The sequence below is a fragment of the Sander lucioperca genome, chromosome 4, assembly GCF_008315115.2.
Source record: "Sander lucioperca isolate FBNREF2018 chromosome 4, SLUC_FBN_1.2, whole genome shotgun sequence".
In the NCBI taxonomy this organism is placed as follows: domain Eukaryota; kingdom Metazoa; phylum Chordata; class Actinopteri; order Perciformes; family Percidae; genus Sander; species Sander lucioperca.
In genome coordinates this window covers 21,309,276-21,334,172 of record NC_050176.1, presented here as the reverse complement: position 1 = coordinate 21,334,172, position 24,897 = coordinate 21,309,276, and the positions used below count along the sequence as shown (strand labels likewise).

The 24,897-nt window shown below is 41.7% G+C and overlaps 2 protein-coding genes and 1 long non-coding RNA gene across 5 annotated transcripts in view; 2 read left to right on the top strand and 1 right to left on the bottom strand.

Annotated features, from left to right (window-relative positions):
• The first annotated feature begins 5,630 nt into the window (after window positions 1–5,630).
• Window positions 5,631–11,401, top strand: lgsn (lengsin, lens protein with glutamine synthetase domain). The gene is made up of 4 exons (XM_031299912.2): window positions 5,631–5,889; window positions 7,289–7,979; window positions 8,708–8,874; window positions 10,141–11,401. The coding sequence occupies exons 1-4, from the start codon at window positions 5,866–5,868 to the stop codon at window positions 11,332–11,334; spliced, it is 2,076 nt and encodes a 691-aa protein (XP_031155772.1). The 5' UTR covers window positions 5,631–5,865; the 3' UTR covers window positions 11,335–11,401.
• A 595-nt stretch (window positions 11,402–11,996) lies between these two features.
• Window positions 11,997–24,897, bottom strand: part of LOC116049875 (protein FAM83B-like) — an 18,630-nt gene continuing 5,729 nt past the window's right edge. For both annotated transcript variants that reach the window (XM_036000456.1, XM_031299921.2), the window contains 4 exons: window positions 23,069–23,233; window positions 18,237–18,361; window positions 12,250–16,153; window positions 11,997–12,053 (listed from right to left, as the gene is read on the bottom strand). In XM_036000456.1, coding sequence (XP_035856349.1) covers window positions 13,996–16,153; window positions 18,237–18,361; window positions 23,069–23,233 — 2,448 coding nt within the window. In that variant the 3' untranslated portion in view covers window positions 11,997–12,053; window positions 12,250–13,995. The remainder of the gene's footprint in view (window positions 12,054–12,249; window positions 16,154–18,236; window positions 18,362–23,068; window positions 23,234–24,897) is intronic.
• LOC118494865 overlaps window positions 17,148–24,897 on the top strand; it is a 23,302-nt gene continuing 15,552 nt past the window's right edge. For both annotated transcript variants that reach the window (XR_004897072.1, XR_004897071.1), the window contains exon 1: window positions 17,148–17,467. This is a non-coding gene — a long non-coding RNA (uncharacterized LOC118494865). The remainder of the gene's footprint in view (window positions 17,468–24,897) is intronic.

Sequence of the window (24,897 nt, the reverse complement as noted above, 5' to 3'; positions counted from 1 at the left end):
GTTCGAGGGACATCCAGTAAATTTAGCTCAGATGATCTAAGAGCCCACTTTGACATAGGCCTATAAGGTTCGGAGGAGGTCAATGATATACTGGGGAGTTAAGTTATGCAGGGCTCTAAAAGTTAGCACCAGTACTTTAAAATGAACACAACATTTAATAGGAAGCCAGTGAAGTAAGGATATTGGTTCCCTGGCCAAAATGTGGACATTGCTGTCCTCAAATGTGTTTTGCCTTGCCCTTCAGATGCAGGTGTACTGCTGAGTCCTGACCTGAGGAGCTGGCTCTTCTATGTTGGGCCATGCACTTGTGGAGCGGTTGATTTGTTTCCACAATGTTTCAGCAACAAACATCTGTAGGACTAGGGTCAGTAGCAGCAGATCAACAAATGGGTAGTATATATCCAGGACGTTCCACTTCCGTGATTGCTCCGGTGCCGCCACAAAATTCCACCGGATGCAAGTCTTTTCGGCCGTATGTCCATTACCTTCCACTTTCTTTGTGTTGGAATTTTAACCTCTGGTGTATTTGTGAGGACTATGGTTAACAGCTCCTCAGATCTCTGCAGGGTAAATCCAGACAGCTAGCTAGACTATCTGTCCAATCTGAGTTTTCTGTTGCACGACTAAAACAACTTTTGAACGTACAATTGTTCCACCAAAACAAGTTCCTTCCCGAGGCTATTTTGCAGAGGCACCGGGGCTCCGTCCGGTGCTTAGCGCCACCCATGACAATTATGATTGGTTTAAAGTCATGCTAACAAACCAGAGGACGGAATGCTGTGTGGACTAGCCAGACCGTCCTCCGCAGTGCTGTGGGGAATGTTTGGCAATGCGAGAGCAACAAATGGGTAACCCAGGCAAGAGCAGCAAAGCACACACAGGGTGTAGAGAATAAGCTAAATAAAAATAAATATACAACAATAAAACCAACTTAAGAAATACATGAATCAAAGCATTACGCTTCCCTAAGATTACAATCTGTAATAATTGTCATAACAACATTGTACAAATGCTGGTAAGGCGCAGCCATTCACCGATTCTGCCCCCTGAAGAAAAGACAGCAGGGCAATGTCACCAGAAAGGTTTACAAGGTAGCTGCCCTCTTGGAAAGTCCTGCAGCTGTCTGTGTACATAATAAAAAGCAAAGGGGAAAGTACACAGCCCTGAGGAGAGCCTGCATTTAAGGTGATAATGTTGGACATGTGACCATTTACAAAAACTTGCTAAACTCTGTCGAAAAGTTTTAAAACAACTATAAAATCTGATCAGGTAAGTTAAAATAAGAGGCAAGTCGCTCAATTAAAATATGAGGCTGCATCTTATTAAAAGCTGAAGAAAAATCAGCAAATTAAAGTCTGGCATGGGATTTGGGGTTTTCACGACACACCTTAAGCCTTATTTTGAAGAGAACCCCATATAACTTCCGGTTCTTCCTGTAGTGAATTGTCACCAGCTTGACGCAGCTCTTTAAAACCCCACCCTGAAAATGTGAGGGGTTCTGCCGAGACATCTCTCTGCCTCCATGCTGCACAGGGCAGATGGTGGGGACTGCTGAGGCCCCCCTGCTCTTTAATATCCTGGAAACACACGTGGACTCCAGGAAACATCCAGAATTATAAAGAGATAACTGAAACAATGGCTCAAATTGTTTATCAATAAAATTTAAGTGGGCTTTTGCATCCACTTTGGCCAATCTAAATTTTAAATTGATAGAGTTTGATGAAAAATAGGGTGAAAAATAATGATAAGGCTTGTTGTGTTTTCAGCGTTTAAAGCGTCAGTTCACCCAATAATAAAATAAATAAAATTATAACCTTGTTGTACGCATCTGGTTAAGTTTTTATGATGTCATTTTTTACTGTTTTAGGAATCGGTGATGTAGATAAAATCTTAAATTATGATAAATTACATTTTCTATTGATTATAGCCTACATAGCCTACCATTTTATTATATATATATATATATATATATATATATATATATATATATATATATATATATACATAATTCACAATATACTTTTCTGGATAAATCAATTGAGAGACTGTTCATGGAGTTTTAAAAAAACTACTTGGCAGAAATGTCGGAAATAAAACACCTCGCAAATCATCAAATTTATGAAAAAAACTATCATAAAAAAAAACAAACAAACAAAGTATGATAAAGCAGCCCTGCCATGGCGGCCTATTACACCCAGAGATGGTACAGAGAGATAAACGATATCACATTTAAATTGTCTCACAAAAGTATGTCATCATACTGCCCAAGCCAACAACTAAAATGATATCCACCTCCTCTGCATTGCAGAAGTTGCACAAGAAGAACCATCCAATTTATCTCAAAAACTTCAATAAAACTGAAACTGTGCACTGTGTGAACTGAGCCTTCTACATCTACGTATATCATTAACCAGCACATTAAAGTTGATGCTGAGAAGATTGCTGATTTCTGAGGTGATTTAGTCCTAATTAAGTTCACTTTATCAGGACATTTCATGTTCTAATTCCCAAGTCGTCAGTGTCTAATTTCTGAGTCATTAATGCTGAGTCACAGGTCATCACTCTGATGGCCATGGCATTTATAGAACTCACTTCGGAGGCTGCAGTTAGTGATGCTGTTGAATTGTTTTGCATTTAGTCTCGCTTTGCCAGACCTTCCTCCACAGCGCTGCGGAGGAGGGTCTGGCTAGTCCACACAGCATTCCTGGATGGAAGAAAAACGTGCTCTGGTTTATTGGCATTTCTTTAAACCAATCACAATCGTCATGAGCGGCGCTAAGCATCGGATGGAGCAACGGTACCGCTGCAAAAAAGCCTCAAGAAGGAACTTGTTTTGGTGGAACATGTGTACGTTCAAAAGTTGTTTTAGTCGTGCAACAGAAACCTCATATTGGACAGAAAGTCTTAGCCTGGTCCTACCAGACTCTGGTACATTTCATTTGTACAGAGAGTCTGGCCACTCTCCATTGACAAGTTAACTTCCTTGAAGGCGGGTACTCTGTTGAAGTTTAAAACTATTGGATCTGCCCAGAGCCACTGGATCTGCCATAACCAATCGCTAACGTTTGGTCGTGACGTCGGCTTAGCATCGCTAAGCCTCGATAGCCTTTCGCTCGCATCTTTCTCCGCCTACAATTAAAACTAGCACACAACCTCAACGTCATCGTTCTCAGCCACTCCCTCTGTTCGCTGATTGGACCGCCAACTATTTGGCCGGAGAAAACCCAAGACTATACCGCAAACCCAGACGGTGTACTGAAAGAAAATGAAAATTGAGTGGAAGTATGTAGGAGGGCGGAGCCAGCTTAAGATAGCTGTCTGGATTTACCCTGCAGATATCTGAGGAGCAGTTAACCATAGACCTCAGAAATCCACCGGAGTTTAGAACACCAACACAAAGAAAGAAAAAAGTAACGGACATCTGGCCGAAAAGAGTGACATCCGGCGGAATTTCCGACGGCACTCTAGCAAATCCCGGAAATGGAACGACGTGGAAATATACTATATTGCATTATACGGACGTGTTTTTATAAAATTAGATAATAATAATTAATAAAGGCTGATTTAAAGTACTTCTTCCTGCCTCTATGTATTAATGCTCATGGGTAGCCTAAATGGATTCCATTCAGACCTTAACATTAAGTATTTTACTGTAAGATGTCAACAAGATTCAACAAGACATTTTCCACTGGCTATACCCAATGTTTAGATCTGTTGTGGTATTTATGCAAATTAGCACATACGTAATTAGATTATGCACCGTTTGCCCATGTTAACAAACAATTTCAAAAAAACTTGTAATACATTTTTTGTTTGTCTTGATGTAAGTAATCAACTCAGTAATTTTCATGGTGATATCTAAAGGCTAAAATCTTTACCCTATTCACGTGAGAAAAAGAATGAATAGGCGTAGAATAGGCTATATTTGGGTCTTTTTTGAAACTTTTTCAGGGCTTTTTTTTCCTTACTCAGGACATATTGAGGATACAAAATCAGTTGAGTTTGCTTGTGTTACAATTAGTTTAACCTTTTTTCATAAAACGACTGGACTACATGGGACAAAGGAGTTTTTACTCCAATTGCTCTTAAACCGGGGTACTCTAAATCTGTGACCTGAGGGGAGTGACTGATGGGAACAACAATCTTTGACATTGGTCCAGTATTAAGGAAGATCGCTGCAGTCGGCAGCAGCGAAAAGAGCCACAATGTAAGTTAATGGGGCAATTGTCCAGCTTGTATTTACCTTCACAAAAGTGCTCGTTTTGCCGCTGACAGGCTCAGATTAATATTCTAATGGTCTGACAACATTATGGAAAGGATTTCTAAGGAGGTTGACCTTTCTGTTAAAGAGTAGGATCCTTTTTTTAAACATAAAAACATCTGCGAAATTGCGTTCGCTAAACCCACCAGACTCCATGTAAATAAAACAGTAATTTTAGCGTCGTATAATACACTTAATTCAAAGTCGACAGAAACAAAATAAAACTATGAAAAGCCGTTTTGGGTCGTCTTTCCACTTTTCCAACCATCACTACTCTAGTTGTGGTTGAAATAAACACAATGTTTCCGATTTACTTGTGAAAATATGTTGGCTTTATACATGCTAAAAGTATTGCTTTTTTAAATGGAGTCTGGTGGGTTAGGGTTAGCAATCTCAGAGCAGTTTCTGGTTAAACAGAAAGGTCTCAAAGAGGTTTTAAAAAAGGTCTGTCTCTGTAGGGATCCTTTCCATAATGTTGTCAGACACCGATAATAATCGGAGCCTTTTAGTGCGAAAACAGCACTTTTAGTGGACAAAATTGACGCTGAACATTTGCCCCATAGGGTTACATTGCAGCCCGATCTGTGGCTGCCGGTTACAGCATACATGCTTAATAGGCTACTGGACCAATTTCAAAGATTGTTTTTCCCCATTAGTCACTTACACACAAAAACATAGAAAAAATAGGGTCCAGGTTGAAAAAAAACGGTAATTACCCTTTAATACATCAAACTTTCCACTTTTATTCCTATCTGTACCCTGTAAGCTTTTTACAGAGGGGTTTGTTCATATAGCCTATCATTCACAGCCTGATTTATGTAACATTTTATACCTAAAACGGTGGCGAAAATAGATTTTCTTATGGCTGTTGAAAGTATTTTCTGATTTATGGAGTGATAAAAAGAGATATCCAAAATTCCCTCAGTAAAAACATTTGTCAACAATATGTCAACAAAGCGAAAGAAGAATTTTGAACCAATGTTCAGATTTCTGTTCTGGAAATGTATGCAAATGAGCGCATATTTAACAAGATAATGCATAATTTGCATATTTAAACACAGAATTTCAGAAAACTTGTAATACAAAAGATTATTGTCTTTATGAATCAACTGGGGAAGTTTCATGGTGATGTCTATTTTAAATATTTTCCCTATTCACCCTCAACAAAACACTGTTGATTGGAGAGGGATTTCACTCAGACAGCAGCTGTTTAATGCACAGACCATCACTAACAGCAGCCATTGTCTGGTCCTCATGTGTTTTTATCTCTCTGGAATAAATACTTTTGCTCCCATATCTTTCTGGAAGCACAAACAGAGCTGCTTAGCTCTGCAGTTTCACTCTGCAATGACACAAAAGCAACTCTGAATTGTCCTCACGGGCAGCCAATGAGCTCAAAGCAGCAGCAGCTCAGTGTCCACCAGCTGCCGACTGCTGCCAGTTTTCAGCCGGACTCCCGTGGGTGTCGGGGGGCAAAAAGAATTTTCCAATCCGTCACCATTGTACCAATTGTCTATAAAAATTAATGTGCGAGTGAAGCTCTGCCTTCACAGGAGGGCTATCAAATTCCAAATCACAGTTAATGAAAGAGTCCAAACTAAGAAATGAATGACTCTGAAGATTTCAAGGTAACAACTCCACATCTAACCTTTTCATTTGTATTTTCAGCACAAAGGTGTGAATGGATACAGCAGCTTTGGCTTCAGATGCATCGCTATTATTTGACTTTGTCTGTGGATCTTGTATTTGTCTTTGAGCCATAATTGTATTCACTATTACAGATGTGATTCCTTACACTCTTTGGTAAATCTTCATATAAACTTAATTAGAGCTGCAAAGATTAATCGAGTAGGTGTCAACTATTCAATTAATTGCCAACTATTTTGATAATCAATTAATCAGTTTGAGTCATTTTTTTTTCTAGACAGAAAAGTTAAAAGTCTCTGATTCCAGCTTCTTAAATGTGAATAATTTCTAGTTTCTTCTCTCCTCTGTGACAGTAAACTGAATATCTTTGAATTGTGGACAAAACAAGACATTTGAGAACGTCATCTTGGACTTTGGGAAACACTGATTAACATTTTTTAACCATTTTCTGACATTTTATAGACCAAGCAACTAATTGATTAATCGAGAAAATAATCAACAGAAAAATTGTTAGTTGCAGCCAGGGGCGTTTCCAGGACTTGAGGAGCTTCGGGGCTTAGCCCGGACCAATTTAAATAAACTTAATGCAATGCAAAACAGCAATTGGCTTGCCCAGCTTGTTAATAGCCAGTGTATATTCATTTTAGCTGCCCAGTTTGTAGATGTTAGTTAGATGGCACCAACATTTGGCCTAATAATAACTGGCCTGGCAACCCAAAGGACAGGGTTTTGTTTCCAGATCTGTGTGGCGACTTATGACTTCAGACGGTCTGATAGACTCAGAGCCCCGTTTGAGACTCTGGTCTCTGAATGACACAAAGTTTAGCTAGGGAGGTGGAAAACCGAAACTACGGCAGAAATACACGGAGCTCAAACGCGCCACATCTGCCGCAGCATGTCGACAGCAGAGCGCGTCCTTTATAAACCTGAAGCTGCACAGACCACGGAAGGCGCGCTGCAGCAGCTCCGTGGTCTGTGCCGCTGCTCGTCTCTATTTTTACAGCGAGAGAGTGGACACTAAGCGACGCACAGGTCTGCTTCAGAGCTCCGTGTGTTTGAGTCTGAAGTGAACCATAGACTGTAATCGTTACACTCCTAAACTTTGTGTTAATGGCATCAATGTATTAGACTGATTTGGCTATGATTCCTCCAAAAATGTCACCTTTCACAACTTTCGTCACTTAGAGACGATTGCTAGGTGATGGCAACATATACGTCATGCTGGTCAGAAAAAAGAAAGAGAGAGAGAGAGGGTGAGAGATCCGGGGCTATTCATAAAATATTCACAAGCTGTAGCCGGGGACGCCCAGGCCTAACAACGCCTCTGGTTGCAGCCCTAACCTTGATCATTTCTTACCAGACCCATTGTGTGTTTCCCAGGAGGCCCAGAGTAGAAGCAAAGACCAAATAGACGGTACAAGGCTAAGCCTGGGTAACAGGAAGGGAGTGAGGGTGACTGGGAGACATGTACCTCCGGTGGACTGGGGCAGCGGAAGAGGAGGTCCATCCATCGTCCATTCTCCCATCAGCACCCCTTTACCTCCAGACACGCCCACTTTGATCTCCATCGGCCCCCTGTCCCACAGACACCCAGAGCGAGTTGATGATCCCGGAATGGACGAACCTTCCTTCAGGGAGGATTGGACCACAGATGCGTCCTCTCAAACCAGGGTGTCCCACCATGAGATGGGTGTCCCCCGGCAGACCATGGAGGAGCTGAAGACCATCCTGAGGGATAGTCATCTGCATAACATCCGGGGACGAGACGATGGGAAGCCAGGGAGTCCTTATACGTACCTCCATGGAAGCAGCAGCAGCGGTGGTGGTGAAAGGCCCGACGGACGGCAGGACGATGGAAACCCCAACAGGGTGTTCAGCACCTTCAAACCCCAGTCTGATGCTTCCAGAAGGGGGCCCAGGTCCAGAGATAGCACATCTATTCAGCAGCCTTCCGGTGTGGATTCATCCAGCGCACTCAGGTCTGATGCCAACACAAATAGGAAGCCTGGAGTTAAGGCTCACACATACGCAAGCGGACACTCCTGGGGAGAGACTGGAGCTTTTCATACAGGTTGGTGAAGCTTTGGTTTGAAAGACAACTTTATCCCTGATATAAATTAAGACACATCTTCTCTAACAAAGTCAAAATCTAGCAAATAGAGTGAATAGATAGGAGATAGTTTCAGATCTGTGAGGACAAACAGTCCTGCCTCCATCTGGAGTCATGTCTTGTTTTAAAATCTTGGCTTTGTCTCATTCTAGTTCCTGTTTTAACTTGGACTTGACTTGGACTCAATAATGGATGGATATTGACCTCTTTAACCTAATTTTGTTTTTATTTGTGGTCTACTACCAATTGATTTGTCAGTTTAGTAAAATTAACTTGGCACTGATCTTCAGCAGAACGATCTACATCTCTTTTCATATCTAAGAATCTCTTTATCGTTAGTTTTCAATTGGAACAACTTGGATCAATGGTTTATTGCCTATGTTAACATCGTTTTTCAATGGAATTCAGTTTTGTCTGCCTTGAGTATTATAGCTCAACCGATGCTGGGTAAAAATCAACTTGTCAGTGCTCTCTGGTGGACAAACTCTGTACTGGTTACACTGGTTCTAAATCAGAATCAGAATCATCTTTATTTGCCAGGTATGAGTTAAATTATCTCAAACCTAGTTTGGCATTTCTGCACTGCAATTTGCAACTTGTTATTAGTGCTTGACACAGATACCGATATATTTGCAAACAGTCAGTTGGGCAGATTTATTTTTGCAGATATTTCAAACTCTTTTCCACAGATAACGGAAACGAGACTATTGAGATCTTTGGGAATCAGAGGTTCGTTGCAGCCATGGAGCAGATCAAGCAGCAGATCGCCAGAGAAAACATCAACTTTGTTCGCTTTGAGGCCACTGACCTCCATGGGGTGTCCAGGTCCAAGACGGTGCCTGTCCGCTTCTTCCACGTAATCACCACATCTATCTATCTATCTATCTATCTATCTATCTATCTATCTCAGCTAGCAAGATATGGAAATAGGGGCCAGGAAATAGCAGAAATCTGTTTCTAAAACAAGTAACAAGTAAGAAGCTGAGACTTGGAGGTGATTAGCACAGCTTTGGTTAAAGATTGGAAGCAGGAACTAGCCTGGCCATGCTAGCAGCTCTGTGAGACTGTTCTTAGGCACAGCAGTGCTTTAAGCTAAATGCTAACGTCAGCATGCAAAAATGCTCACAATGACAATGCTAACATTCTAATGCCAAGCAGGTGTATGTGTACCAAGTTCACCATTTTAGTCGGTAGCATGTTAGCATGCTCACATTTGCCAATCATTACCACTGAACACAAACAACTACTAACGCTGATGGGAATGCTATTATTTGCAGGAATCATGTGAACCTCATGGTGGCGCTAGAACAAAAGTCAGGGGATCACAAAAGTCAGTAGGCTTTCTTCTCTGGGGACAATGAATGTCTGCACAAAATGTCATGGCAGTCCATCAAATAGTTGTTAAGATATTTTAGTCTGGACCGAAGTGGTGGACTGATTCATGGTTTTACGGGGAGCTTCGTGGTGGAACTATTTCTTGGCAAACAGCCAGCGTAGTGACTGTGGAGTCTGAAGTACCGGGAAGATAGTTTAAATGTGTCTCAAGAAATACTAACACCAAGTAACACCACTGCTTTGCACCTTGACCTCGAGCCAAACACCCCCAATAAGCTTTTTTCCCTTGTTATAACGTTGGTCGAGTTAGCGTTATCAGCTGGTTAGCTTAGTGCAGGCGCTAATGGATCCACGTTTGTATCTCGTAAATTACCCCACTAATAATGCCCGGAATGATACCAAAGTAGTACAAATTGTTTCTGTACTTATAAAACGAGGCATTAGAAAGTTTGTAACTACACCAGAAGTATATTTAAATAAAACTTGCCTCGGCTGCTACCACGCTATCGGCGCTATCGCGCAGTAGCAGCCGAGAGGAATATCCATCAGGCAAGTGTTATTTAAATATACTTCTGGTGTAGTTACAAACTTTCTAATGCCTCGTTTATGGGGGGTTGTTTGGCTCGAGGTCAAGTTCAAAGCAGCCTAGGGTGAAATTACTCCGAACCATCACTTTAACGCACAGACATCAAAGTTGTATTGACCTTCTCATCTAACTCTCAAAAAGAAAGTGGTATATTTCCCAAAATGTATAACTATTGATTCAATGTAAATGTTGCCTCCACAGGAGAAAGCGGTATATGGGGTACCGATGCCAAGAAGCTACTTAGAGCTGACCCTGAGCCCCAAGAGCAACGAAGTGGACAACGCCAGCACCGCCAACTTCAGCAGTGATGTCCTCCTGATCCCTGACCTTTCTACCTTCAGGGTCTTACCCTGGGCTGAGCAGACAGCCCGGGTCATCTGCGACCCCTGCACAGTGACAGGAAGCCCCCTTCGTACTTCACCTCGTCTCATCGCTAAGCAGCTCCTCGGTCAGCTTCAAAGCCTTGGATTCTCCCTGCACTCATCCTTCACCTATGAATGCTGCATCCTCGGGGCGCCGGACCGCATCGGACCAAAGACACTCCTGTTCCCGGCCACCACCCTGCTCGGCAACCATGACCTGCCTTTCTTCCAGCAGCTGGTGGACAGTATGTACTGCATGGGCGCAGACATTGACAGCATCGCCTCTGCAAGCGGCCCCGGCCAGATGGAAATCAACCTGAGGCCAGAGTTTGGGATTGCGGCAGCAGATAGCGCCTTCACCTTGCGCACCGGCATCAAAGAGATGGCTCGTAAACACAGCTACATTGCCAGCTTCTTCACTGATGATGGCCTGTACAATGCTGGGGTGCTTTCCCACAGCTTGTGGGATGCTAATGGGCGACGTAGCCTCTTCCATATCGGGGAGAGGGCGGGCGAGCTATCTGAGATTGGCAGGAAATGGCTGGCGGGGCTGCTCACCCACTCTGCTGCCCTGAGCTGCCTGATGTCGCCCGGCCTGGGCTGCCGGAGCCACATCGCCAAGATGATCAAAGACCCCAAACGAATGCTATACGCTACATGTGGCTTCAACGATAACAGCAGCTCCTTCAACATCAAGTGTCATGGCGGAAGGGAGACACACATTGACAACAAACTGGGCTCAGCCATGGCCAATCCTTACATTGTGCTGGCTGCTACTGTGGCCGCTGGACTGGACGGCATCAAACGAAACCTGAGCATTGAGAGCGCTCTGAACAAAGCCCCCAGTCAGCAGAAGGAGTTTGCCGTTCCTGTGAAGCTCGACGATGCTCTGGAGGCGTTGGGTGATGATCACGTCATCTGCAGCACCCTCGGAGAGCCGTTTGTTCAGTACTTCATCGCTATGAAAAAGTTTGAGATTGAGACCCAAGAACTAGATGACGAGAGGAACAAGTGCCTGGAGTATTTTATCTAAAAAGACCTCCCGTTTTGTAATATGTGAAACTTCTTCCTGCCACACAAATAAAAGCATGAAAACAGCTTGAATAGCTTTTTATTTTATATATTATGTTGATACCTTATTGTTATACAGATTTGTTTATTCAAATATTTTTCCATTATTTCAAAATAAAGGTATAAGTACACCCTCAATGTGCAAAGCAGTTTTGTGCAATTTTGTTTTGTGTATATATTTTTGAATTACTTTTAAGAACAATACACATGCAGCTGTTGCTCTTATAAGTGTGAACACAAGTACAATTAATAATAATAATAATAATAATATATATATATATATATATATATATATATATATATATATAATAATAAAAAAGGAAGTAGCCTGAACAATGAGTAAGTATGCCAGAGAAGAAATCTAAAATATGCTGTAACCCTAATGCTAAAAAAATTGACTCTCGTCATAATTCTTTTGGTGTGTAATGAACATTACAATGTATTGGGGCCGCTAGTATGGCTGCTGACTTTGAGTCATGTTTTCCTGTAGTCTGAGAGAAGGGTTACCCTTACATTTTATTGTATCAAGGCATTTCTCAGCAAAACATTCCATCTCTTCACAAAGAAAACAGACAAAGTGAAATCCTAAAAAGTGCTTTTGGCAAAAAAGTTGGTTTTCATACATAAGCATTGTTTCACATGTATGCTTTTATTTACAGTTTATATTCCAGATGTAAAAACCTGCAATCCGGGACGGCCTCTAGCTCACCCAGTGAGAGCGTTCGCCCCATGTTGGCTGAATCCTGCAGCGGCACGGGTTCGAATCCAACCTGCTGCCCTTTGCTGCGTGTCATCCCCCATCTCTCTCCCACTTCCCAGTCTATCCACTATCAATAAAGGGAAAATTCCCCAAAAAATAATCAAAAAAAAAAAAAACCTGCAATCCACATTTTCACGTGACTGTGAAAAATCACATAAATAGATAGAAAAAGTGTTGTTTCACCCAGTTTACAAAAAAGACTTTCGAACAATCTCACCTCAAGGTCCAATTAGTTGCTGTTCTGGAGCTTTTGATCATGATCTTCCTCAGCAGATGAAGTTTGCTTTCCCCAGAAAGGTTTTATTTTAACATATTACATGAAAACTGGGCAAACTCTATCTGCTGATTTTATCAAAGGCTCCAGAGCAGCTATAATAGACCTTGACTGTTTTCTAAACTGCTGGTTTCCAAGGTCAAGGATAAATCTTCACTCTCTTCAAAATACATATTGTTCTGACTTACCCCTTGTGGTACCTATCCATGCAGATAACTTCAGGTTTATGTGCCCAGATTTTGAGATATCTGTCTCTGAAAGTTCTGCTGCAACACCAAATCAATGGAGGTGAACAGGATTTTGATAGTGCTGCCATCTGCATTTAAAAACTAAATATACACATTTTCAACAGCAGTAACGATAAGACTTCAACAGACTTCACTGTGATCAGTTTTCAACGGAACTATATTTTCAGTAGAAAGAAGATCCAACGAAAGCTGTTCACGGTGACATATGTAAAGTCATTAACTTGGAGTCACATTGACTTTGTGACTTCTTAATATCATCATTAAGTCCCACTGAACTCTTGTAGCCATGTCAAAATCATCAAAAGACAAAATCAAGCCAAGTGAGAAAACTACATTTTACAAATAAGACAATGCAAAAACACATTAAAGGATGAGGTTGGCAATATTATATATATATTTTTTATTGTCAACAAATTCCTTGAAAAGACCAAAACCAACTCAAGACTTCCTTCTTTAATGCAGTCTTTGTAAAACGCTTTGTTTGGGTCTCGTAAGGCAGCAATGATCCCAGGTCTTTCCCTCCCCACTCCTCCCGGTACCTGCTGAAACGTTTTTTTCTTTTTGGCTGGCTGTTCACCAGGTCCTGGGACACCAGGCTCCATGTCAGTGATGGATGGTTTATTTTCCCTGCGGAATCTTTTTAATTCAACATTCGTCATAGCTATGCATCGCAGCTATTTGTTTATCAATTCGCGGGACTACTGTACACGGCTAAAAAAAAACTACAACAGCCATAATGAATATGGGCTACAGATATAACACTGCCCATCTGTGGGCAACACCAAAATAATCAGTATCTCATGTTTTATCAGGCTATAACTAATCAAAACTCAGGTTTGGCCTAATTTTTGGGACAAACAGGACAGGACTCTGGACAACTGCTTGTAATTCCTTACTGTCCCGAATTTTTCTGGACGTTCAGTCCCCCTACATTCACTGTTGGTATTGGTCTTTTCATGGCAAACTAAAAAGCCTCACCAGACTTATCCTTTAAGTTAACTTTCAAAAAGAACAAACACTTTCAATATAAAGACAGATGCCTTTTCACACGATTCAACTCACTTGATAACAAATTTTTCTGTGTCTGCAAGTGCTACTGTCATATTCATCCTGCTATAACTTCATCTGTAAACACCTTGACTTACCGGTATTATCATATCGACCCAGCTTCCTCCCTGATAAGATCTTAGCTACATTATCAAACCTATCAAAAGAAAAACGTAGCATACTGCAGAGATGACCACATACAGCATCTGTGTCTCTGTGTGGGAACCTAAATTAATCAATAAACAGAACATGGATTATTCTTCAGCACGGTGGCCTTCCTCTTTTCCTACAACTCTACTTGTTCTTTCCTATTAGATTTCCTACTCGCTGCATGAATCTTCCCAGTTTGTTGTCAGTGCCACTTTGTGTCTCATACATTGGATAACCAGAGTCATGATTGTTCGGGGAAGAGCCTCTGTCTTTCTCTGAGGGCAACATGCTTGCCCCTGTCATTGATTTATCCTGAGGAATACTGTCAGCGCTAAGATAATATTCAAATCGACTGTAGACTTTCTCTTTTCTGGGGTGATTGACAGTCGCTCCCTCGTTGTCTAGAGTGTTCCTTGAGCCTCGGTCCGGCTCTCCTGCTAGATTATTTTTTTTTTTGCTTGAACGCAGAGGAGACAGTCTTTGGAATGGAGATTTATGCTTCTCTGTCTCTGTTTGACTGCCGAGAGAGCTCTGCGACCTGGAGGTGCTCGGCGACTGACCTTTCTTTGTTGTTTGCTCTGGCGGAGGTGCCTGTGAATGGTCTGCTCTGAGTGGTTGGTTTGATCCTGAGGGATTCTGCGACGATCTCAGTGAGGCCTTTCTTTGGAGCGACTTCTCGTCTTTTTTAGATGCTTTCTTTTCGTCTGGGGAAAGCATCGAATATACTTTCATTCTCAAGGAATTCTTCCTCTGAAGGGGCGGTTCCTCCTGCTGTGTTTGTGTTTCCATGTGACTACTCTTAGCTTCGACGGCATGCTGAGGTCCTGTAAAAGTGTTTAAGAGTTTTGGGACAGTTTGTATCTCTTTGGATATTGATTTCATTCCTTCTCTTGGAGCAGCTGAGCCTGAGCTGTTGGCTGCCTTACCTACAGAACCACGTCTTCCTCTGGCTTGATCCTGGCGCTGTGATTCAGCCGGTACGCTGGTTTTAACAGTGTTCTCCTTTGGAACAGCTTCCTTGTCTTTGCGAATCTCCTCATTTTCATCTTTAAATGCAGCTAAGTCCGAACTGTTGACACGTGAACCCTCTTTCTCTTCAGGGATCTCAGTCAAAGACTCCATCGCTCTTGGGTGTTGGAGACCGCTAGGATGCAAATGAGATAGCTTAAGTGATGGATCGTTTAGTTTCATATCTAAATCGGCAGCTGAGGTTGTCCTGGAAAGGGGCTCGTGCCAGTCGTACGTCTGTGTTGTCTTTCGATCTTGAGCCATTGTGACGTCGTAGTGAGAGGCAGAGCGGTGGCCATCAGTGAAAGTTTGCTCTCTTTTGTTTCCTCCCTTATTTGGCTCACTCTCTCTGGGATTGGCTGTTTCCAGGCTGCAACCGTTTTCTGTATTTGGCTCTAATTCTGCCACGCTCTGGCACATGTCCAGACCTCTTAATAGAGGCACAAATTTAGGTCTTTCCGTAGTCGGATACATAGACCTCAAAGACTCTTGGCTCTGCCTGAGATTGCTGTACTCCTGCAGACTGAGCCTCTTCTGCCTCATTTCCTCCATCCTGGACTTTATGTCCCTCGACCTGTTGTGAATCAGCTGTGACTGATGCTCGTTTAAGCCTGTGTGGCTACTATACGGCGATGCCATAGGGGATAACGCATCGTATGATGCATCTAGAGGCATGTTGCTGTCATTAAAGTATGTGTCTATCTTCCACCTGTTGAGTGACGTTTCAGAGTTGAACGGTATCAGATTCTGGTCCGCTCCATAGCGAGTCTGGTGCCTAATGTGTTGCTGAGACATCCTGTTTGTTAGCAGCGAGTCACCGCCCCCCCTCACGTTAGGTCCTGTCTTCTCGGGAACAACAGGGACTCCGATGTTCTTGGTCCCCATCCTTAGCCGAGTCATGGAGTTTAAATTCTGCAGTTCTCCGCCATAGCTGTGTCCCCGCAGCAGATTCCCCCCCATGTCGAAACAGTGAGACTGATGCAGTCTCTCCTGCATGCTCAGGCCCCTGGTCATCATGGCGGCATTGTTAAACCTGTCATCCTGAGCACTCCTCATGCCATGCATTACTTTGGGTCTCGTGTGAATTTGGTGGAGGGAAAGCTGGCTGGAATTTGGTCTCTTCAGGCCCACAGTGTCTCTTAGGTACAGGACAGATGACTTCTCCCTGGACAGAACTACAGGAAGTGAGGAGCGAGCGTACAGTCTTCGAAACTCCTCGTCATAAGAGCCAACCAGCTGACCTGTGATCACCAGGACCATGCTGAGGTTGATCTTCTCAAACGACCATGTGTAGCTGAAAAAGAAAATGCCGACACGTTACAAAGCGTTCATGTTATGATGATTCTGCCCGCACTGTGTGTCATTTATTTGGAAATCCCTTTTTGCTATGTAGGATCGAGATTTGCTACTGACTGATTGATTAGTTGTCTATTATATATATATATATATATATATATATAGATAAAATAGACAACTAATCAATGATTTGATTAATCTTTGCAGCTCTAGGTCACACTGCACAGATATACACCTGGCTGAGATCCAATTACAATGCAAGCCTCGAGATGCGTTCTGCGTGCATTTACACCTGGCATTCACAAGTGTTTTTCCTTATCCAGATAGGACATCCAGAAACAGGTCACAAGTTTAAACAAGATGTAAATGTGATCAATAGTGTGCTGGAGTTATGGTTGCATCTCAGTTTGACGTTGACAGCTTTTTCCCTACCAGAATCATCTACGGAGAGCCTGTTCACTCCCTATTAAACCCTTCTTATATACAGTCTATGATTAAACCCCATTGTATCGAATTTGGTTGCAGTTCCACCAGAGTTAAACTGGGGGGTGATCGCTGTTGAGTGCAAAATGAATAGGAGTCTATGGAGCTAGACGGCTAAATTAGTCTCTTTCGCTTGATTGTCGTTTTCAAGATTTGAATCTCAGATTTGATTGTAGTTTTTGCAAGTTCAACATGGATTATAGGTCGAAAGTTGAATGAACGAGTACTTATGTCCTTTCGATTTCTTACAGGTTGAGTCCTTATTGCCCATAAGCTAGCATTCTGCTAATGAATGCTGATTGGTCAGTGAAGGACTGATTACGACCAGAGATCCCACTTGATGGCATCTGAAGCGGAACCAGAATGCCAGAACTCGTCTACGGGCATTCTCTGAGAATGTTAAGGTGGACTCTTTCTAGCCCGTGTATTGACAGGGAGAGTCTAACCTGTCAGCTGTGTTGTCGATGCCTCGAGAGAAAAAAGGAAGTGACTCAGAGCTGGCCGTAAAGCAGTATCTCTGGCCGTACGATGTGTATGACGTCATTGACATTTTAAAAGGCTTTTTAGAACAAAAAAAGCGACTTTAAAAAATCTAACACCCAGCAGTATGTATTTTCTTAGCCTCCCCTTTCGAATGCAACATTCAAATTACTAGACAAAAAATGATATCCTGAGACAAGTGGATTTTGAGGAGTATAGCTCCATAGACCGCCATTCATTCTGCACTTGCCCGTGAGCGCCCTCATATGGAACCAGAGTGGGACTGCAACCAGTTCAGAAGCCGGAAGTTTCCCGAGAGTGGAAGTTCTCCTCTTATTAGACATTCTCTGTCCCTGCTGTCTGCTGTCTTCATACTGAACTCTGCACACCGACACCCCACACACATACCCACCAACCCCCCCTGGACTGAACCAACTACAATTACCTGCACTGTGAATCATTCCTCTTGCACTACTGTACATATTGTATAATCGCTGTACATGTTGTATAAGCCCTCCAACACTCACAATTTGCACCACTGTACATACTGTATAGTTATTCATTCTGTATTACCAGTCATAGCCTGTTCATAGCCTGTACATACCTGTAGTAATAATCACCCATATAGACACATATCTATATACTTAAATATCATTCATACCTTGCACTCTGTATATACTGTAGCGTATGTTATTTACTCATACTGTAGCACATGTTATTTAATTTGTTATTTAATCACTGCTTAAGCACTTCTGGGTAGACACTAACTACATTGCGTTGCTCTGTACTTGTGACATGTGCAATGACAATAAAGTTGAATCTAATCTAATGAATCTAATCTATTTTGATTTAATTGTAGGGGAATACATGTGAAAATGAATACACCCTTCAGCACGACCAGACAGGCCTTAACACACAAGGGGGAAAAAATCCAGGAAGACCCAGGAAAAGCTGGAGAAGGTCTGTGGAGGTGGAACAACATAATCCTGGAAGGAAGCAGAGAAGACCACCCAACACCGAACCAGCTGGAGAAAGTTCATCAATGACCTATGCTCCCCAAAGAGCAACATAGGTTAAATGATGACGTGTAAAAAAGGGTAAAGGCAGGACTGACTCACCTGTATGTTCCATACATCACTGTTCTGCAGTCCACCATAAGGAATCTTTGCTCCAAATCTCCATGGAACTTCACCCCGGACTGACACTGATACTGCTGACCCTGAACCGTCCGAACACGAAGGTTCTTAAGCAAACAAAAAGCATAATTTCACCTAAATTATTTGGAATGTTTTTTGGAAACATTGGAATCTCTGCTGGAATTTAAAATACAGTTATTCCAGGGTTTGGCTAAACACTGTGCCTTTGTACTTACTGACTAACCAGTTAGGTTAGGTTTAAGAATTTAAAATGGATCCAAAAAATACAGCCCATCAATCTAAGACAACAAATACATGTACCGGTTTAGAAATCTCCAGCTAATTCTGGCTGCGTATCAGATGATTCCTCTTTTGCCCTTTGGGATTTTATTTTATTTATACTTCAGCTGTAATTATTTCTTCTAAAAAAATCCTAGTTAAACTTTCTGACCTTGTGTTCTTTTACTCCTGCACTGGAAAATAACATAGAACATAGTACAAGTCTGATTTTAAATACCTTGGTATAATTTTAGACTCTAATTTAACTTTTAAAAATCATGTTAAAAAGGTGGCTAATACCATCAGATATAATCTGGCTAACTTTAGACACATAAGGCCATATCTAACCACAGAGGCAGCCAAACCTTTTATGCATGCCATGATCTTTTCCCACATATCATACTGTTTCACAAGCTGGTCCCAAGCAAACATGACAACTCTTAAACCAACAGAAACCCTCTATAAGCAAACTTTAAAAACACTAGATCAAAAACATCTCTATCTCTATCACGACTACCATATCACTACTAAATACAACTTATTTAATTTTGGCAGTTTTTTACATTATCTAGATGCCTGCCTCATTTTCAAAATATGACATGGGCTTGCACCTCCACCACTGGGTGAATGTATACAACAGAAGAACAGCAGCATCTATCATTTAAAATCACACTCAAGAGATGGATTAAAAACAATCAAAACTGCAATCATCAATAGCTGGTTTACCTCATCCTTTTGTATTGTACTTATTTGTTATTTTTTTTTGTCCATCTCTCTTTTCTCTTCTTTCTTAATTTGCTTTCTATCTTTCTTGCATTCTTTTTAATTAATGTAATATGATGATGTGTTAACCTGCCAAGGGACTACAGATAAAAATTAGCTTTTTTGCTGGCACATTTACATTTTGAGTGTAAACAAAAAATGTCAATTGATGTGCATTGTCCCTTTTAAATAAACAAATAAATACAAATAAAAATACAAGTGACATTTCCATTTTAAAGTTGAGCAGTAGTTTTTTTTCTTCCATTTTCCATTACTTTACTTTGAGTAAAGTTAACATAAGGACATCTGCAGGTCCTGATGCTATCTGTGGGCGTACACTGTGTCACTGTGCTGACCAGCTCTTTCAAATGTGTGTTGAACGAGGCCGGATACCCACAATCTGGAAAACAACAACCGTCATACTTTACCTATTCCAAAATCTAAGAAAACTAAGGAACTAAGTGACTTCTGAACAGTTGCTTTTACATCCCATCCAGATTTTTTTAAAAGTTCATAAAAGATATAGTCGTCTCGTCTCCCTTATAGATGGCAAATTGGACCCCCTTACAATTTGCTTACCAAGCTGTTAAGGGTATTGAGGATGCAAAACCTTACATCCTGGACAAGGTGCATAAGCACCTGGAGAAACCAAAGTTTCTCACAAGGAGTTTATTTGCGGATTTTTCTTATGCTTTTAATAAAATGCAGCCTCTTAAATTGACCGCCTTGCTTCTTATTTTAAATTACCAGATCAGCTTTAATTGCTGCTTTTTAGATTTTGTTACTGACAGAGTAGTCTATGTCCTTGACATTCCACTTCTGTGGTTGCTCCGTTGCCGACAGAAAATCTGCCGGATTTCACTCATTTAGGCCAGATATCCGTTGCCTTGGGCTTCCTTTGTGTTGGCATTTTAAACTTCGGTCGATTTATGAGGACTACGGTTAAACTTTTCTCAGATCTCTGCAGGGTAAATCCAGACAGCTAGCTAGACTATCTGCTCAATCTGAGTTTTCTGTTGCAACTTTTGAACGTACACAGGTTCGACCAAAACAAGTTCCTTCCTGAGGCTATTTTGCAGAGGCACCGCGGCTTTTCCCGGTACTTAGCACCGCCCAAGACGATTGTGATTGGTTTAAAAAAATGGCAATAAACCAGAGCACGTTTTCCTCCCATCCCGGAATGCTGTGTGGACTAGCCAGACCTTCCTCCGGTGCACTTTGGAGGAGGGTCTGGCAAAGCGAAACTACTGACAGAGTGCAACAGGTTCGAGTGCATGAACAAATGCCCAGTATCAGGCTTTCAAGTACAGGTTCACCACAAGGTTGTGTCCTGTCACCTTTGCTTTTTATAATATACACAGACAGTAGCCGAACATCTTAGGAGGACAGTTATATTGTAAATTTCTCTGATGACACTGCTCTCCTGTCCCTTCTTGAAGGCTTAGGCTCTGACCATGGCAATGCCTTAACTGCTTTTATTAAAAGGTGCAATGAGAACTTCCTGGATCTTTATGTGTTAAAAACCAAGGAGTTAATCATTGATTTTAGGCGTATTAAGGACACACCAAAAGTAAGCATTATTTATAATAAAAATGTCAAAATTGTTGACCTTGGCACTGTGTTCAACTCTCAGCTGAAGTTCAATGTAAACACAGATCGGATTGTCAAGTGGAGTCAATAAAGAATTTATTTAATGCCTAAGCTTTTTTATTTTAATGTCTGTGATACTATTTTATCTACCAGATTTATCAATCTTTTGTTGAATGTCTTCTAACGTTCTCTTTTATCTGCTGGTTTAGTGGGTTGTCAGTGAAGGACAAGAACAGCCTAAACGGCAAAGTGAAGCCCCAGGATTATTGGAGTTCAACAGAGGGACTTGGGCCCCCTTTGGGAGAAACAGGTGGCTGAGAAAGTAAAGAAAATGATCAGCCAACCAGACCACATCCTCTCTACCGAGTTCTCTGTAATGCCTTCGGGTGGGCGGTATAATGTGCTTCTGAAGAGAACTAACCGCTATTTCAAGTCTGTTGTTGTCGTTGTCCTGTCCCCATATCTTTTTAATATGTTTCCTCTGGCATCTTTAACACTTTAACTGTTGTTTAGTGAGTGTTCGTTGGAACTGACTGTATGGACTGGGAGGCTGCAAATGAATTGTCCATTGGGATTAATAGTGTCTGAACACACACACACACACACACACACACACACACACGTCTCCTTATATATCCTTGCCACAACTCTTTAGGTTCAGTCATGTTTTCTTGCCAAAAATGTCAATGAGAATTATTGTTATTCTGACACACACACACACACACACACACACACACACACCCTTTGTGATGCCCGACAAGATAAAACCTGTGTGTCAGTTTCTCTGGTATTTCGGCTGGCTGGTATTTTATTGTGGCTAGTGGCTAAGCAATTTCATCACAAAGCCGACGACTTGTTTTAGGACTGTTTAAACATCGTCCTGATGCTGCTCAACAGGAAAATCCAGCCACGCTAACAGATCTGTCCTACGGCTGGTGCAGTTGTCTCGTATGATAATGAAACGCCTGCAGCGGGGAAACGCTGGCAAATGACAGCGTTTTCACGAGGGTGTGGAGCAAATGTCAGACTTAATCCACTAAATGCTTCTGCCAATAGAAGAAAGGTCATGCCACAGGCAAAGCTTCCTCTGGAAGGAAACATCGGTGGAATACAAATCTACAAACATACGGCTGAAGGAGTGAGAAGATCATGGGTCGTTTTTTCCCCCGAAAAAATGTCAGAAAATGTCCAAATCAGATCATATTTAACAAGTTGTTGTGTTCATTGTCTACTTTTGTGTGTGGTGGGGTGCCTTGATAGCTCACATGGTAGAGCGTGCGCCCCATGCACAGAGGCCCAGTCCTCACTGCAGCGGCTGCAAGTTCAATTCCAACCTGCAGCCCTTTGCTGTATGTCATTCCCCCCCCCTCCTCTCTCTCTCTCTCTCTCTCCCCTTTCATGTCTAAGCTCTCCTATCAAATAAAGGCCAAAAAAAACAAAAAAAAACTTTTGTATGTGGTACACATTTTCTAAATCAGTTTTTTGTAGGCTGCCTACATCAGAGAACATGGGAATCAACAAGCCATTAAGATTTAGCTCCCCTTCCTATTTACATGCAGACTCATTAGAATATACCGCCCCCCCCCCATCTAGGGGCTGCTGTGGCTGTGACCAATTGTCTACCAATCGGAAGTTCGGAGGTTTGATCCCCTGCTGTCTACATGTCGAAGGGTTCTTGGAGATACTGAACCCCAAATTGCTCCCAATGCTGCGCCATCGGTGTGTGAATGTGTGTGAATTGTTCATCTGATAAGCAGCCTCGGCCACCAGTGTGTAAATGTATGTGTGTGTGTGTGTGTGTGTGTGTGTGTGTATGTGAATGGGTTAAATGGTGCCTGTAGTGCGTAAAGTGCTTTGAGTGGTCGTAAAAAACTAGAAAAGCGCTTAATAAATGCAGTCAATTTACCCATCTGAGTATCTCAGAAAATAAAATATTGTTTCATTAAAGTAGAATAAGGCTTAAAGGGCTCCACTTGTTTTCCAAATGTAGATTTGTTTTGCTAAAGTATCTGCCAACATGGTGGCTAATCCAACGTTAAGCCTCTGTGTGCTTTGTTTATGCTTGCCTGCAGTCTCAACATGTTATCATATATGTTCTCAAACCCAAAAAATAAATAATAGTCCCAATATTTGAAATGGTGATACCACCTTTTCACATCTGATGGTAAATGGATATTTCTCACCTTGAGGTCTTGAATGTTGATGCCCAGCCTGTGTGACATGGTGAGGAAACTCTTGAACTGGGCTTCATCCAGGAGGATGTAGACTACCACTCCCCTCAACGTGGCAGTGATGATCTCTTTGAAAATATCGACATCAGTGAACACGTCCATCGCTATGGCAATAAACTGGAGACAAAATAAACAGTGGAAACACTTTGAATACGGAAAACAACTTCACATTTATTCAGTCTTAAAGATTAAAAAAAAAAAAAAAAAAAAAAAAAACAATGTCTGAGGAGTCAAAATTAAGACTTTTCCACATGTTGATCTCCCGAACAGAAAAAGCCGTTTGAGATGAATGAGGATTAATAAAACATATACTGGTAGTTTAACCCTCTAATATGGATCTTAAGACTTAATATTTTCTCTCTTTATTTTTGCAAGATTTGGATTTTAAGACATTTCAAGACATATTAAAAAAAATATTCTGGTGCCGTGGAAAAGTCACACGAATGCTTCAAATGTTAACCCAGTTAACCCACCCTTTCTGGCCTGATTTAAATCTTTCAGAGGTAAATTATACACCGGACACATCAGTGCATGTTGTATCAAATATATGTTCTGTAAATGACATTGGTGATTTTAGACCCTTTTTAGGGGGGCTCAATGCTCTTTTTGTGCTTCAAGTTAGAGTTTGCAAACTTGTCGGTTAGTGACAGAGGACAAACAATTACAGGTTCAAAGGGCTTGAAACAGGTTTAACATCCTGTGTCACTGTCACCGATGCTATGCACCTCTAACCCAGTCAAGGAAAGGGTTAACAGAAACGTAGTTTTGGCCAATCGGAGCAGGTTGTGCCAGACTCCCGCCTTTGGCTGAGTCTCTATCTGATCTGTCAGAGGGAGAGCAGGAGTGCGGTTGTGAAGTTTAACGTTGGTAGTCCCCAGAGAAGAAGTTGGTCATTTCATGGTGCAGGATAGAACCCAAATTGAAACGTAAGCAACTAAAATGGCTGAATGTTGGAACATTATGTCAAATTGGTTGTTATTACTGTGACTTATAAAGTGTCAGTTTAGTTCCATCATAGTGTTAATAGTGTCAAAAAACTTTAGCTGACGTTGTTGTTCAGTAGCTAGCTCAGAGATTATCGGCTAATTAAATTACTGATTTAGCAGGGGGGGGGTTAACACTTTTGCAAGGCACTGCATCCGTGTCACATTCTCATTAGGGGCTGAGCCCCCCTAAAGGTCTGATCCTGGAAGACGGTGAATATCTGTGGAATGGAAGTCCATTTCCTGCACACTCACAAAGACACACACATGTTCTGAATGATTAGTTTCAGCTCTGGAGACAGCGAGCCGGTTGTCGTCACAACATGTGGAGCTAAACATCGAGAACATTCAAGCTGAGACATGTTAGCTGCTTAATGTCATGTGTAGGAAAGTAAAACAGGGCCTTCATGTTAACCTTTTCCATGAAAAACTCCTTTTACATGAGTGAATTAACTTTTTGTCTCTGAGCAGAGTGTGTGTGTGTGTGTGTGTGTGTGTGTGTGTGTGTGTGTGTGTGTGTGTGTGTGTGTGCGTCGTGCATGTGTGGAGTAATATGCACTCTGTTGTTTGAATGTTAAGATATATGTACCTCATGCTGTTGGAAGATGTTTTATCATTTGTTCTTGTAACTGGAGTAACGAAATAATAATTTGCCTCGGGTGCTTTTCCTGCAACTCAGTATTTTGCCAGCTGAAAGTCCCTGTTGTAAGTTTAGTAGCTGCTGAATTGCATGTTTCCTTCACACAATTACTGTTGCTGCAATTTATCTTTAGACTGGACTAACGCTGTCTTTACAGA

Coding starts and splice junctions, on each gene's coding strand:
- lgsn (XM_031299912.2), top strand. CDS start 5,866: ATGAATGACTCTGAAGATTTCAAG. Junction 5,890..7,288: donor ATGACTCTGAAGATTTCAAG/GTAACAACTCCA, acceptor TGTGTTTCCCAG/GAGGCCCAGAGTAGAAGCAA. Junction 7,980..8,707: donor GACTGGAGCTTTTCATACAG/GTTGGTGAAGCT, acceptor TCTTTTCCACAG/ATAACGGAAACGAGACTATT.